Source organism: Centroberyx gerrardi, chromosome 2 (assembly GCF_048128805.1).
Source record: "Centroberyx gerrardi isolate f3 chromosome 2, fCenGer3.hap1.cur.20231027, whole genome shotgun sequence".
NCBI classification, from domain to species: Eukaryota; Metazoa; Chordata; class Actinopteri; order Beryciformes; family Berycidae; genus Centroberyx; species Centroberyx gerrardi.
The window spans coordinates 30857492-30872491 of NC_135998.1; the positions used below are offsets into that span (position 1 = coordinate 30857492).

The 15000-nt window shown below is 40.4% G+C and overlaps 1 protein-coding gene across 3 annotated transcripts in view; it reads left to right on the forward strand.

Annotated features, from left to right (window-relative positions):
* The window catches only part of LOC139926003 (LIM/homeobox protein LMX-1.2-like), a 69769-nt gene that overhangs the window by 47618 nt on the left and 7151 nt on the right, over window positions 1-15000 (forward strand). For all 3 annotated transcript variants that reach the window (XM_071917551.2, XM_071917552.2, XM_071917553.2), the window contains exons 3-4: window positions 12202-12434; window positions 14275-14453. In XM_071917551.2, the coding sequence (XP_071773652.1) occupies window positions 12202-12434; window positions 14275-14453 (412 nt within the window). The remainder of the gene's footprint in view (window positions 1-12201; window positions 12435-14274; window positions 14454-15000) is intronic.

Genomic DNA, 15000 nt, shown 5'->3' on the forward strand with positions numbered 1-15000 from the left:
TGAAATGTCATCAAGATTGCTTATTTGCAATTATTGCTTATTGCTTATTCGCCTTGTGTCATCAAACTCATCAAAATCAATTAAGGCACCACAGGTGAAAATGGATTTTCAATGGATTGGTCAACAAAAATATATATTTTTTCATTTCTATTTTATGGTGTATTTTACATACGAAATAGCAAAAATCTATTTGTAAATGTATTTTGAAATGTATTTTGTAAATAATTAATCAAACAATTTTTACAAATTCCTCTGTGAATTATCAACTATTCATGTAGAAAAGATCATCAGAATGAAACAGGAAAATTCTATCTGACTTTATGCACTGTGGGGAAAAAAGTATTCAAACTGATATGCAAATTTGCACATTTTCAGAGAAACTATTAGCTAATTTGAATATGTTAATAACAAAATAAATAAAATAAATAAATACAAAAACTATATTGGTGTCCATTAATTCTGATAAAATGAAGGGATTTTCATTTTCCTATTCACCTGTGCTGCCTGGCCTTCACTTACTTTTCCATCTGTCTTTTGTACTTGCCCTTCTTGTTCTATACATTCCACCTGCACCAAGTCACCCCCCTCTTTCCTTCTCCCCCACCATACCATGCACTACATACACTCTCCCAAGGTAAAGTCAACCTCCAGAAGGTGAATAAATGAGTCCATGATTGATCGCTGAGTGCATTTCCCCACCACCCGACGAAAATTTTGAACTGAGCCCCCAGAGAATCTTGAGGCCTTCGTCTGACTTCTTGAGCTTTGGCTGAGCAAACAGCACACCCCCCCGCCTCCCAATCCTGCTTTTATTTTCCCAGCCTCCTTCACAATAATCTCCTGATTACTCCTACTAATTAAAACTCCAACAAGCTGCTACCCCAAGCCGGCACCCACCCACCCAGCCTCCTTCTTGAGGTCACCCGGCTCCCTAAAGAGGGAGAACAAACAAGAGAACAGTGAAGGAACACACACAGTCTGTTTTTACTCCTTCATCCTCTCTCCGCCGCTCTTATCCTCATTAATCCTGTATCTCTTTCAGATGCTTGTTAAGCCGCTGGGGCAGTGTGGAACCATAGGGCACAGGGCCAGGGGGTCAAGGAGGCACCTCCAGAGAGGTGGCCCGTAGCGGTGGGGGGCCGGGTCCTTGTTGAAATGAGCCGCTGAGGAGTTTTCATTAACCCACAGTTGGTACAAGCGTTCTGGCCGTCCCACAGATTAAAGCTGCGCAAGGCAAGATTCTAAAATAAAAAAAGCTGTAAAATACAGCCATCTTATCATCTTAAATCACAAATCGGGGCTGCTGGTGTCAGGTGTGACAAATTGAAATGTAAGAGTGAAATCCAGAACTTTCTCCTAAACAGCAGAGTCAGCACTCCATCTAGAGAAAGCTGGACATACAAATTGCAGAACCTCTTCAAGACTTCCACCCTACGGAAGAGGATTAGGGCCAAATGTGAAAAATTTATTTGAGTTCTGATTTTAAAGTCAGAATTCTGAGAATAAAGTCAGGACTCTGACTTTTTTTCAGACTTTTGACTTTTTTCTCAGAATTCAAAAGTCAGAATTCTGACTTTTTTCTTAGAATTCTGACTTTAAAGCCCAACTCAAATGCATTTTTCACATGTGGCCCTAATCCTCTTCCATACCAACCCCACCAGTGACTAAGAAGAATAAATTTAAATCCGAGGAGTTTGCAATTTACTGACATCGCATTACATGATTTCTGAGTAATGAAGTCCTTCAAGCTTTCAAAAATTCAAAAAGTTATCTCCCATTGCCACCTGGTGCAAAGTTGCCTAGTGCAGCTTTAAGGTGACATTGACAGGGAAGGAGGTTGAGTTTGCCCTCCTCCTCATTGACCTTATCCTCCACAGAGCTCCCTCATATTACTGTTTGTTTTCACTCATGGGTCCTGGGTTTGGGTCAGAGGGTTAGGCGAGCTGCATTTATGAAAATATCCATTGCGTTCAAAAGCTCTGACCTTACCGTTCTGTTTGTGCAATTCCCCCTCTCCCTCAGAGTCTCTAAGGAACATACTGGTTTCAGAGTCTCTAAGGAACATACTGGTCTCAGAGTCTCTAAGGAACATACTGGTTTCAGAGTCTCTAAGGAACATACTGGTCTCAGAGTCTCTAAGACACAGTGGTCTTCAACAATGTGCCAGAGATGGAAAGAAAACCTGCATGAAGATGGCTCTCAATGGCACGTGATTGGAGACCACTGCACTAGAGCATAGTTATTCCTTAAAGGAATAGTTCATGCATCAGAAGACTTGAATTATGCTACACAAGCTGTACAGAGTAATTTTATGGAACTCTAGAGATCGGTCCTCAAAGACTTCAGTTGTTTTGGAGAAGGCTGCTACAGCGTTGTACTGGCAAGCTCCGGGAGTGTTATATGGACTAACAAACTTCACCAGAATTTCAACTGGCATGGGGGTAGATAATGACTGAATTTTTATTTTTGGGTGAACTATTCCTTTAAAGACTGAGCATTGTTAACTGTTCAGAAATGAAGGTTCAACTCCTCTTCATGCTGACACATCAAATCGTTCTCTCCCTTTTGCCACTCTTACCCACTGTTCTTCATCAGTGCCTCATCTGGTCTTCAGGGTTACAGGGACACCAAACATACTGTGAGCCGGTTTTTTGTTTTAAAAGAAGCCATAATGCAACATGTGCTGCCAAGCTGTAAATGTTTTCAGGTTTTCAGGCGATGGCTTTTGTCAGTGACAGCTATTTTAATTCATCAATCATAGATGTTTTGTCTCTTATTATTTTATCATTATGTACGCTCTCAGCGATTTTAATCTTTTTTTTTGTTTCAGTTGACGAAACGCATTCATTTTTTGTTTTGGCTGGCTGCTTTCTGTGTGCTGTTCCTTGTCACCCATGTTCAATAATATGCTAATCGATAATATACAGTTTTTTTCTTTTTTCCATTGTTAATTTCCCTCTTGTCTGAAGTTGTGACAGGATAATACATATTTTGCTGCAAGTGAGTGCTGCAATTTTTCATTTGGGGAAAGGTTTTCAAAATGACTGCATATTACAGTAATATGAATTTAGGATGATAGGTTTCTCTTATTTCCTCATAATTTGTACAATGCAGTATATGTTCCTCTGTCTCTCTGTACAACTCCCTCTCCTTCAATTCAATTCAATTCTTAATTGAGTTACTTTATTGTCATGACTGCTTATCAGTAACAAAGTTGCCAAAGCAGTTTAGAAAATGCAGATTTTCAAAAATGTCATTCAAATCATATTGAGATGATTAATTATTTGGTGTGAAAAGATGTAGACCTAGTAAACAATATGAAATAATCACCAATATATATAATAAGAAATGAATTATGTTGAAAAAATATGTTATCCAACATAGATTATTTGTTAATCTCTCTGCATCTTCAACTCTCTCTCTCTCTCTCTCTCTCTCTCTCTCTCTCTCTCTCTCTCTCTCATCCTTTCTCCATTAGCCGGTGGTGGCACTGTGTAAACGTCAGCTTCTGAATAGACAGGCAGAGAGAGATAGAGGTTGAAAGAAAAAGAAAGTGAGAGAGACAGAGGGAGGTAGATAGGGGAGAGAAAGAGCTGCTGAATAGAGTGGGGGAACCACACCAAGAGAGGAGGAGTGCAGCTGTCCAAACACTGAGCCCTTATGTACCTGCCCTACCGCTACCTCCTTCCTCCTCCCATCATCCCTCTATCCTACCCTTCTCTCCTCCCTCCCTCCCTCCTCCCTTAACCCTCCTGCCAGGCTGTATACTGGATTTGGCTGCCCCTGCCACTCTCTGGTGTTTCAGTTACCCAAGTCATTTTACCATTGTGTGCCAGACTTAAAGGAATACACCAAGTTTTTGGGAGATTGCCCCATGAGAACATAGACACCAAAATCATCCATGTGTCTCTGGGAGATCATTGACTCTGGTGCTCTATGCTAACACTTTAGCATACTGCTGTTGTGTCAAAACCTCGTAACTCCAACTTTGGTGATTTTGATGTTTTAACTCCAGTTGAAGGATTATTGTCTTCTATGGGGTGAGAAAGGTTGACAACCCCTTGGGCTTATGAAATCCATTCAAAACACATTGGATAAACTGAAAAATATATGGTGGTCAATCTGAAAACACCCAATAGTAACGATACACTGTGATAGTAGGCTCCATGCTAATACTTTAGCATAAACTATGCTGAGTGATAGTAGCTCAATGCTAATACTTTAGCATAAACTGCTGAATGATAGTAGGCTCAATGCTAATACTTTAGCATACACTATGTTGAGTGATAGGTTCAATGCTAATACTTAGCATAAACTGCTGAATGATAGTAGGCTCAATGCTAATACTTTAGCATGCACTATGTTGAGTGATAGTAGGCTCCATGCTAATACTTTAGCATACACTCTGTTGAGTGATAGTAGGCTCCATGCTAATACCCTTAGCATACACTATGTTAAGTGATAGTAGGCTCCATGCTAACACTTTAGCATACACTATGCTGAGTGATACTAGCATATATCCAAAGTAAGAAGTAAAGTTTTTAGTAGTTTTTGTCCTGTAGGGACATATAATAAAAGAGGTAACATACGTTTATGAAAATGGAGAATATAAAATGTTATTTCAGTAAGTAAAAAATGACCTTGTGGTGGTTTTAGGAGGTACTTATATCATCAGTTCTTGTGTTAACCACATATTCATCCACTGTGCAGCCGTACATCTCCTATTGCCCACCTCCTTCACTTCCTATAGAAACATGGAAAGCAGTCCTAGGTTAAAAAAGTCTTATTTTGTTATCATATTTTGTGTAAATTTTACCAATCTCTTACACAAAACTACCAGACTTAGACACATATCATTTAAGATTACTTTCCATTTAGCTTTAGAGCTGCTACAAGTTCTCATTTTCTCACTTTTTCGATAATGCTAGTGACCTACTATCACTCAACACGGTGCCAATCTCCAAAAACCTTGTGTATTCCTTTAACCTAGGAGGTAGGAGGACGAAGAGGTAAAGAAAGGATCTCTTCACTTCATAGAGGGCTGCCCCCTCCTTTACTCCCCCCCCCCCACACATGTATTCTTCCTAAGAGACCCTCCTCACAACTCACTCTCTCTCTCTCTCTTTTCCTCTTTTGTCCCCTCTATCTTTCCTCTCTCTTTGACCTCCCCCATTTTTTTCTCTCCCCGCTCTCTCTCTCTCTCAAGAGTTTTCTCGCTTTTGGTCTGAACTGTTGGGCAGAAGAATGTGTCTATAGAGATTTGTGTTGGCTGTGACTGTGGCCCGGTCTTGAATCAGAGTCTTGGCTCTGCTTGTTGGTTGCACTCCCTCCCTTCAGCCTGAAGTCATCATACCACAACTATAGCCCTAATCCACTTCTATGCACACCAACAATGATGAATGAATGATGAAATGTATGCATATAGGCTATACCCCTCTCATTTCTGAAAGAGACAACACCGCACCTGTTTTGGGTTTTTTTCTGGGGTTTTTTTGCTGTGTGCGACTGCTACGACTATAGAAAATGTCTCTGACTTTTGAAGCATGGGAAAGTCATCTGATGATAAAACATTTTCTCTCTGTACCTCCACCAAACACTCAATAGTGTGCAGCAGCAGCAGTCTCTTTCTCCTTTTACTACCTGCTGGGAGCTTAATTCAAAACAAAGCAGCTCACTGTAAAGACTTTTAACATGCTAATGCACTGAGAAACAAGTTGGTGATTTAGCTGTCTTGGGCGGTTTGGTTGTTCACTGCACACACCCACACACGCACATTTTACCATCATCATTTGTCCTCACAGTTAGCGCTATGTGCTTACATGCGATGCTGGTGCAAACTGATGGAGCTCATCTGCATCTTATTCTCTCGCTAAGTGGCCTAGTTACCCTTTCAATCCGTGTAATTAGGTGACCGTTAATGGGAACTGCATTAAGATTGGATTTAAAGTGGATTGTAGGGCCTCCTGGGGCAGGTCAACTCATTCAAAACAGATCATTCTTAACTTTTAATAATGGTAGCAATTCATGATGATGCTGCATCCCTGTCTAAAAATTCTTATAATGACATCATTCAGGTACACATTTCTCCCTTCTTTTATTTTTGTATCCTTTATTTATACAGCAAAGGTTGACAAGGCATTCTTTTTCAGCAATGTCCTGCTTGGCACTCATATAGTGCAGTGGTTCTCAACATGGGGTCCGGGGACCACCAGGGGTCCTTGAGGGGGTTCCAGGGGGTCCCCAGCATATTGAAGAATTCAACATTATTTAATTTACAAGAAGTGAACACAATTAGAGAATGTAGAAGAATGACTATTGTGATCATATTTCGCTGTTATCTCTCTACCTACAATACAGATAGTCAGGGAATTCTGGAAAAAATCATGTCTGACAATAAAAATATTCTCAGATTTGGGTCAGAGAGAGAAAATCTCATCATATGGGGGTCTGTGCTACACTGCATCTCCAGACTGTCCTCCACAAACGATCCAGCCAGATTTTTGAATTATCAAAAATTGAGCCCACAGTGCATCAAAATGTTTTACTGTAAACGGTACTGTAAACAGCTACTGCAAATGCTCGCTAAATAAATCTTCAATGTTCATGAAAAAAATTGACAACATTTTGCTGTCACGGTAGATGAAGTGTGTTAAATTTCAGAATTGTATCTCAAAAACTGAATTTTTGACAGCATTTTGAATTCTGCCCTCATGTAAACTATTGCAGTCAATGGAAATAGAGCGTCTTTAAACATCAGTTTTTCACTTATGGAGCAATCAATCTTTGTAAAAAGAAATTACAGACATCTCTATGTTGTCTAGATGAAGTACACAAATTCTCAGAATTTTGTCTTGATAACTGAATTTTTGACACTAGTTTGAAATCTGCCTTTACATGCATGGACAGCTGTTATCCTGCACCCTGGTGGTTGGCTAAGTCATAGTGTGAAGCCACCTCTAAATTTCCCTCTTCTCAGGTAGCTCGACTCGATCACAACTTGCCATTGATGGCAAAGGTTGTGAGTTTGAGCCCCGGGTGAAGCAGAATAAACATGCTTATGCCTACTCAGGCGTTGTGCTGTGTGGATTAGAGACACATGATTTCAAAGATGTTTTAATGATAATTATGGTCCGGGCAGTTCTGCTGATGGACCCTCATGTATTTCTCATTCATCCTCCTCTTCTTCTTCCTCCTCCTCCTCTTCTTCCTCTTTCTCCTCTTCTTCTTCTTCTTCTTCTTCTTCTTCTTCATCTTCCTCCTCAAAATGCCCGGCCCCGACACTGCTGCGCAGCAGCTATAATTCATTTTGCCTTTCCAAGACAGTCTTGAGGATTGCAGTCGGTGACCTTCTTGGTGTGGCTATCACCACTCCTTTATATGTTCACCATCATTATTTTGTATTTCTTTGATATACTTTACATTGTTTCACCAGGTCAGAATATTATTTATCTTATAATCTGTCTCCAAAAGTACAACTGAACATGGAGGAGAACAATGTCACCTTTCTCCTTATGGGCAAATTAATTTTTCAAGTGAAACTTGTGCTGCCCCAAACATTTGGAATTGACATGTGGCTTATTTGATGCCGTCTTTGATAAGAGTTAATGGAAAAAAAAAAACTGTCAGGCATCTTGACTTTGTCAAAGCGGACCACACTCAGAACATCTTGGTCCAGTAATAGTCCCTCATCTGAAGCATTGCGTCCATTTTAAGCTTAAGCTTTTCTTTAATAACACCCACTTCCTCTTTGTAGAGCAGCGTACTGGCTCGTTAGGTGGTTGTGGAGGGAGCGGTTGGAAAAATGTCCCTTTTTTTTCCATCTGATTCGCCCCCTTTGAGCAGGGCCTCCTCGGGCTCCATTACAGCATCAAAAAGCTTTTCAAAATACACAGAAGAAAGTTGAGGTTTGAAAGGGTTAAAAATAATTACTCAGAAATTGCGTGGAAATTCAGCGTGGACACATCTGGTTATCAAATGTTTTGTGCAACAAGGCTGCCAAAGGCTGTGTGGAGGTGAACGTAACAGTTTATAATTATGTATTAACAGAGTATTGATTTGTGCTACTTTGGGCTTTTGCTTATTGCTTTCATAATTCCCCACGTTATACACAATATTATGCACTGGGACATTACATTTGTGTCCATTTTGACAATGTTTCAGGCATCTCAACATCTCAACATGTGCATTTTGAAGATAGAATATGAAAAAAAAAAAAAATTCTGTGACAGCTACCTCTGCATGAGCCAGTTACCCTCAACATTGACTCGCAAAAAACTGGAAAAAAAAAGAAATAAACAGTGAACCAGATGTAAGATGAAAGGTTTAGATGAAAAGCCATCTGGAGGAAGCAATAATATCAGTAAGTGTACTATCAACGGAGGGTTTTCTGTCGAATCCAATGCACAGAGAAAGGACAGAGGACATGATCCTCATCTAACACAGTCTCATAAAATTTTGTGAAATGAACATGAACTCTGAAACGCATATTAGATGTTGTGGATACGAATTATGTAAATATTCCATTCCACCACCACGAATTAGATTATGTGACAGTATCACAAATTGGAAACGCCATTTTCACCTGTTCATCATGTGAAAAGCTTAGCTCACAGTTAAGTTTAGGCGAGTAAAACAACTTACCTAAATGTGAATATTGTGAATATCGCAATATTCGATATCTAAACTTCCAAAAAGTCGGAGTAGTCCTTTAAGAGACACATACGTCAGACCTACTGTTTCTGTGCTTCTTTGGGTTTAAAATATGATTCAGTACGCATTCAAGTAGAGTGGGAAATTATTTGTCACTAAAGCTTTATTCTAACCCTACTCAAAGACACACCACACCTTGAAGCACGTGTTTCAGACATAAAGCTTATGTCTGAAACACGTGCTTCAAGGTGTGGTGTGTCTTTGAGTATCATCTGCATGACAGTGAAAACCTGCATCGAATTTCCAAATGAAGGTGCCAAGTGAGTACATATGTAGTTAGTGTTTTGAGTAATCATCATTTAGTTGAACAAACCAAAATCTATCGGAAAGTTGCGAACAAGAACTAGGAAAAAACCGAACCGCAGACGTCAACATTACAGAAATCTAATTTTGGATGGTAGTATTGTAAGATACCATTTAAAGCTTTAACCATTCCATTCCATTCCATCCCCAGTGGAGTGGCAGTGTCTAAAGCCAGAATGCAAAGGTTCACAGGTCTAGAATGTAAGTATGTAGTGAGTTAATGGGCAACAGCCTTAGATATGGATGGCGGCTTGGGTAGGTCTGTAATTTTTCAGGTCACTGGTGTCAAGGTTGGATTTTCCAAGATAACCTTAATCAGCTGTCTTTATTGCTTTTGGATCACAGCCAGTACCAGTTGCTGATGGAGCATTGGCTACAAAGGCATTCAGTACAGGGAGGAGTTGCTTTACTAATTTGATAGGGACTGGTTCAAGTATAGAAGATTCGGAGGTTGTGTATTATCTCCCCAACCTGACTGAAACATAGTGTCTCTGTTGATTGAATGTTTAGGTGAGGGAATTACAGTTATTTTGAATTCTTAATCAGACTGGAGACAATTATGTTTCCCAAGTCTGGTTGAGATGTTTAGGTTAGAAGATATTTAATTTGAAATAGAAATAGAAATGTTGGCTGTACATAGACTCCATTACATTGATGCCATGCAAGGTGAGTCTAATTTCCTGTGCTGCTGTGATGCATTAGCCTATACATGACTACCAATCTCTTATTCATTCTAGCACATTAATCATAGCATTAATGAATGTCTTTATATGTCAGGGAGATTGGAATGAATGCATACATAAACCATTTGTGTGCGCATGCATGTACGTTGTGGGGTTGGAGGGGAGTTGGGATATGCAGAAGACCCCGAAGAGGACTAGCAAAACATGGCTTCAGGGCCTTCTGTCTTAATCTGGTTCTGAATTTAAGTGATGTCACATAATTCTTAGGAATCTCTTTAACCAAATATCTAGCTCTTTTTTCTGATACGTTAAAATATCATCAGTGTAGAGAGTTCCCCCTGCTCATTGACAAAGCCAAGCATTTCTGCTTCAAAAAAAAGCTAATCTGTCAGTAGCCAAGCTAGGAGAGATCTTCAAGTAGGATTTATCTTTAGCACTGTACAGTTTTTGTGTCAATCGGAGGGCTCTATTTTGAAGGCCCGACCCTGTCAGATTGTGACTAGCAGCAGGAGATCTAAGTGAGGAAGCTAAGAGGAGAGGTGGCTTTAATCTCTGCTATAAATATATACATGCTTATGAATAAATTGTACAGCAAATCCAAAGCTGCATTCCACTTTTCTGTGACTGTACAGGCCACTTTGGGAATCACATGTTTTGTCGCAAGTTTTAGCATACTGACTTTTGTTGCCTTCAGCAAAGCTTGTCCTGTGTTATGGTCAGGAGCAGCGTCCTCCAGGTCCTCAGATCTGAGGACGCTTCCTTAACAAAACCCTCAGCTGTTTCTTGACCGCTTCTTCTGCCCGCCTCCTGATTGTCGGTCATGGAACCGGCCATACAAGGCAATAAATCTTAGGGCAACTTGATGCAGTGAGGTAGTCAGTATAGCTGGTGTTGGGTGTTCGTGCCCTGCTTATTCCACTATTCTTATGAGAACATATTGTAGCAGGAGAGTCATGCATGGATAGTCTGAACCAAGCCCACTAAGAATGAAGCTCAGAGGCTCCTTTGCTGATGGGAAACTCTGCGTTATAGTCAGGGACAGTGGCCAGGAAGATCCCTCAAGGGACAAGTGGAAATTACAGTACCCAGAATAATGAAAGGTGAGAGCAAGTCAAACATAATCAGCAACAAGATTAGCCAGTTTGTCAAAAGTGACAAGAAGGAAGGAGACAATAGAGTTCTCCTAAAGGAGACTTGTAACACTTCCTTACTGGTATAAGGGGACGAGCAATCTTAAACTTTAATGTTTTAATCCCCCTTCTTTTCTCCTCTCATCCAACTTCTTCCCCTCCCACTATATATCCACCCTCATGCTCTCACAATGCTGGTTCTCGTTGGCCTCGAGGAACCCTAATTCTGGGGACAGATGCTGAGCACATTGTTAAAATCAAGTGTCTTCAGTCATTACCATAAGTCACCATGAGGTGAGCATAGGCGTCAGAGCATATAGTGAAACAGAACACACAACAGGGTGTCCACCCTGCGCAGACAGGATGACATGCAAAATCTTTGTTTCAGATTAGTTTTGCCTTATGTTTTTGGTGAAGCACTGGTTCACATCCCACTGTCTGGGAATCTTATGGAAACATCCTGACTCTTAAGAGTAGAATGACTCTTAGATTTGATCACTGTGAAGTTCTAATTTCAATGGTTCACAATGTCAGTGGTGCAATCTGTGCTCGAACTTTAAGAATATTTTAAGTGTCCAACTGCCCGCATCAACCACTGGGCAGCAGTCATCCAGTCTTTTTCTAGTTTCACGATTAAAACCAGTTTCAAATGGGTTTTTTTCCAGTTCAGCACCTGGAGCATCACCATGCTCATCAGCTCAGAGAGATTGGCTCTTGAGTCTGCTGCAGATAGCAAAACAGATGCCTTTATAAATGGTCTCCAGGGTGATTCCCCAGCCATCTTGCATGTCCAGAATCGCATGTGGTGCTAGTTTGCTTATCCATCCTTAAATGCCCTACATATCACCATGACAATAGCTTCCCTGGTGCTTTCTCTGTGCTATTTATTTATATGATTCATCAATGTCACGGCTCTCTTTGTTGACTGTCCCCTACAAAGCATATAGAAGGCTGCTTGCCTGCCTGGTACATGTAGATCTGAAGGCCAGATAGGTGGTTGTCCAGCAACTATCAGAGACGTTGATGCAGATTTGCCTTGCAGTGTGCCTCCATGATTGCCAATGCTGTTGTACTTGTGAATGATGGGGATTCTTGGAATATCCTCTAATCAGGGAGCTAACCTATTTGTAATGCAAACTGATCATCTCAAACTAGTTAACACTGTCCATGCCAGAGCCAGTTCAGTTTGAAGTGGAGTGTTGAAGGCCAGCAGCATCAGCACTTTCACAGTTGCTCAGCTCACATTAACGGGACTGCTCACTTGTTTTTTGCTTTCGACTCATGACTCGTACATGCTGTAGAAACTCTAACCTTTCATCTTAAATTCACCACTCACCCATCTGGTTAATACTCTTCTCCCTCCGTCGTCTCCGCAGGTTGTTTGCCACCAAATGCAACGGCTGCCTCAAGAAGATTGCGCCCACCGAGTTTGTGATGCGAGCTCTCGAGAGCGTTTACCACCTCGGCTGCTTCTGCTGCTGCGTCTGTGAGCGTCAGCTGTGCAAAGGCGACGAGTTTGTCCTGAAAGAAGGCCAGCTACTGTGCAAGAGCGACTACGAGAGGGAGCGGGACCTCCTCAGCACAGTCAGTCCCGAAAACTCTGACACAGGTAAGGCTGGGGACACACGAGAGCACTTTTGAAAACGCTTTACATTGCACACATAACAATGGATTTCACTGATTTTTTTTGCATCACTCAATGCTTAGGCAGATTATCCTACTGCTGATGTCACCAGCTGTAATCTCCAACCTGTTATCAATAAAAACAACAGACTGATCTCACTGTGAACTGGGCTCTCCATGACTGTTGGTCTCCACTCACCTCACTGTAAACTGGGCACATCTGGTGTGAATTAGCCCAATAATCCTCTAGTGTGTCCCGAGTCTAAGAGTGCAAAGCTAAAACCAAGAGTAAGACCCTAACTTTAGAGTTGGGCATGACGGGACCATGCAATACTTACTTTACTTAACCTTACCACTCAGTAAGGAGTATGGGCTATCAAGGCATTTCTTGTGCTTCGGTGCTAAATCATTATCTTTTACTGGATGCTCACCAAATTGTGTATGAGCATCCAATACATTATCATAATTTATGAAGCATCTCAGACGAAGAGTAATGAGTGCTGATGTAGAATCATTTTATGTCTTTCTGGACATAAATGTTCATTTTTGTTTGATTGCCTTACAATGGAGTAAAGATGACCCAGTTGTTAATGTGCCTTTTGGAACCCCAAACCAAATCATGATGAATAAATTGGTCATCACTAATACTCTGAGGAGCTTCACACACACAACGTCAAGATTTTAGGTTCTGAAATGCCTCTAATGGAAATTATGGTGCTGCTGAAATAACAAACAGTCAAATAACTTCTATCTATAGCCATCCTAGGTTGTCAAATATCTTCAACATGTAGGCCTACAATGGGCCTTATTCAAACTCTACCCGGAAGACTGGCTTAAAAGTACTTAGACACATAAGTGAGGACAAAAATACAGCTACCAAATTACAAAATTAGCCAGCAGTCTCAAGAACAACCATGACGACTTTTTGCATTTAGGAGGGAAGTTAGTTAACTTACTAGCTAGTTAGCAAGCTACTAGCTAGCTATAGGCTAGACTGTGGTAGCTACAGAACTAAATATGTTAAAATGTAAACATATTCCTCTAGATTTGTGAGGTCCATTTCTTTCAGATATGTTTTTCAGAGGGGAATCTGTGAAATGATAACTGTTTGTATCTTAATACACAACAGTAGGACAGAGCTGTGCTGGACTCGCTCTTCCAGGTAGAGTTTCCCACCCTGAGTATTCAAAATGGCCGCCATGCGAATAAGGTCAATTAGATGTGAATGAGAGCAGCAGTGTTCTCTATTCTACAGACACGCGAGCCTCAACTAATTTCTCCATCTTGTTCCTGTCCATCCAAAGGCAGAGGGCCAAACCACTATGGTTAACACCATCTGGTTCAGATTATAGGCTACTACAGATGCATTTCCACATTATAGTGGGTGTTGTCTTTATATAAAAAATATAGGCTTGCACATTTACATTGCCTGTAATGAAAAGTGTTAGCATCAGTCTATGGGCACAGCTACCACCACTGTTACAAGAGTATAAGGGCTCACTCTGATGTCATTAAAGCCTAAATGAATAAAATATTGAGATCAATTTCACATGCACATATCAAGAGTCATGTTAAGGATAACCATGCAAAAAAATGAGTTTCAAAGATAGTGTGAACGTCAGAGAAATTGTTGAAAGTCAATAAGTGGAATCGAATGTACTTTACTTTCAATCAAACTTTCAATTTTATTTAAACATTATTTATTTCAGTTATGGCAATGAAGAACAATTGCTTGATAAAAGGAAAAAAGACCATTTGAGTGGAATAACAATAGAATAAAATTAAATAAAATAACACATTTTTTTGTTTCCTGTGGCTGGCTGCAGAGAAGAGTGAGGATGAGGACCTGGACGTGAAGCCGGAGAAGTGTCCAGGAGGCCAGGGGAAGGGAAGCGACAACAGCAAAGACCCTCGCCGGCCCAAACGGCCGCGCACCATCCTCAACACACAACAGAGGAGAGCCTTCAAGGCCTCCTTCGAGGTCTCCTCCAAGCCCTGCAGAAAGGTAAGGAATGAATTCGGCTTCGGCAATCTCCAAAATTGAATATTGCGCTACTGCCCCTATATATATATTTTATATATATATATATATATATATATATATATACATTCAGGAAATAACGCGATATTCAATAATATCAAATATTGGCCCAAGCCTAGAATGAAGCTTGAGCAAAATGTGATGTGATACTTTCAAGAAAAAAAAAACTGTGAATAAATCATGTCATTATTAAACACTAGAATGGCCTTTTAAAGCTTTACCAAATGGTCCAATTGGTGGTGTCACACTATTGCATTTTCTGTTGATTCAGTCCTTTATTTAATCAGGAAATCACATTGAAAGCAGGAATCGTGTTTATGGGCGAAAACATAAATGAAAATGTGAAGAACATCAGATAGGCACAGGGAACAACTTATGGCAAATAATTAACACTAAAGGAAGATGAGCACTTTAAAGAGGCAAACACCATCAGGACATTATAAAAATCTCCTCTCTCCCATCCTTCCTGTTAACGCTTTCCACAGTCAACTATCAAATATAGCAAAAAACA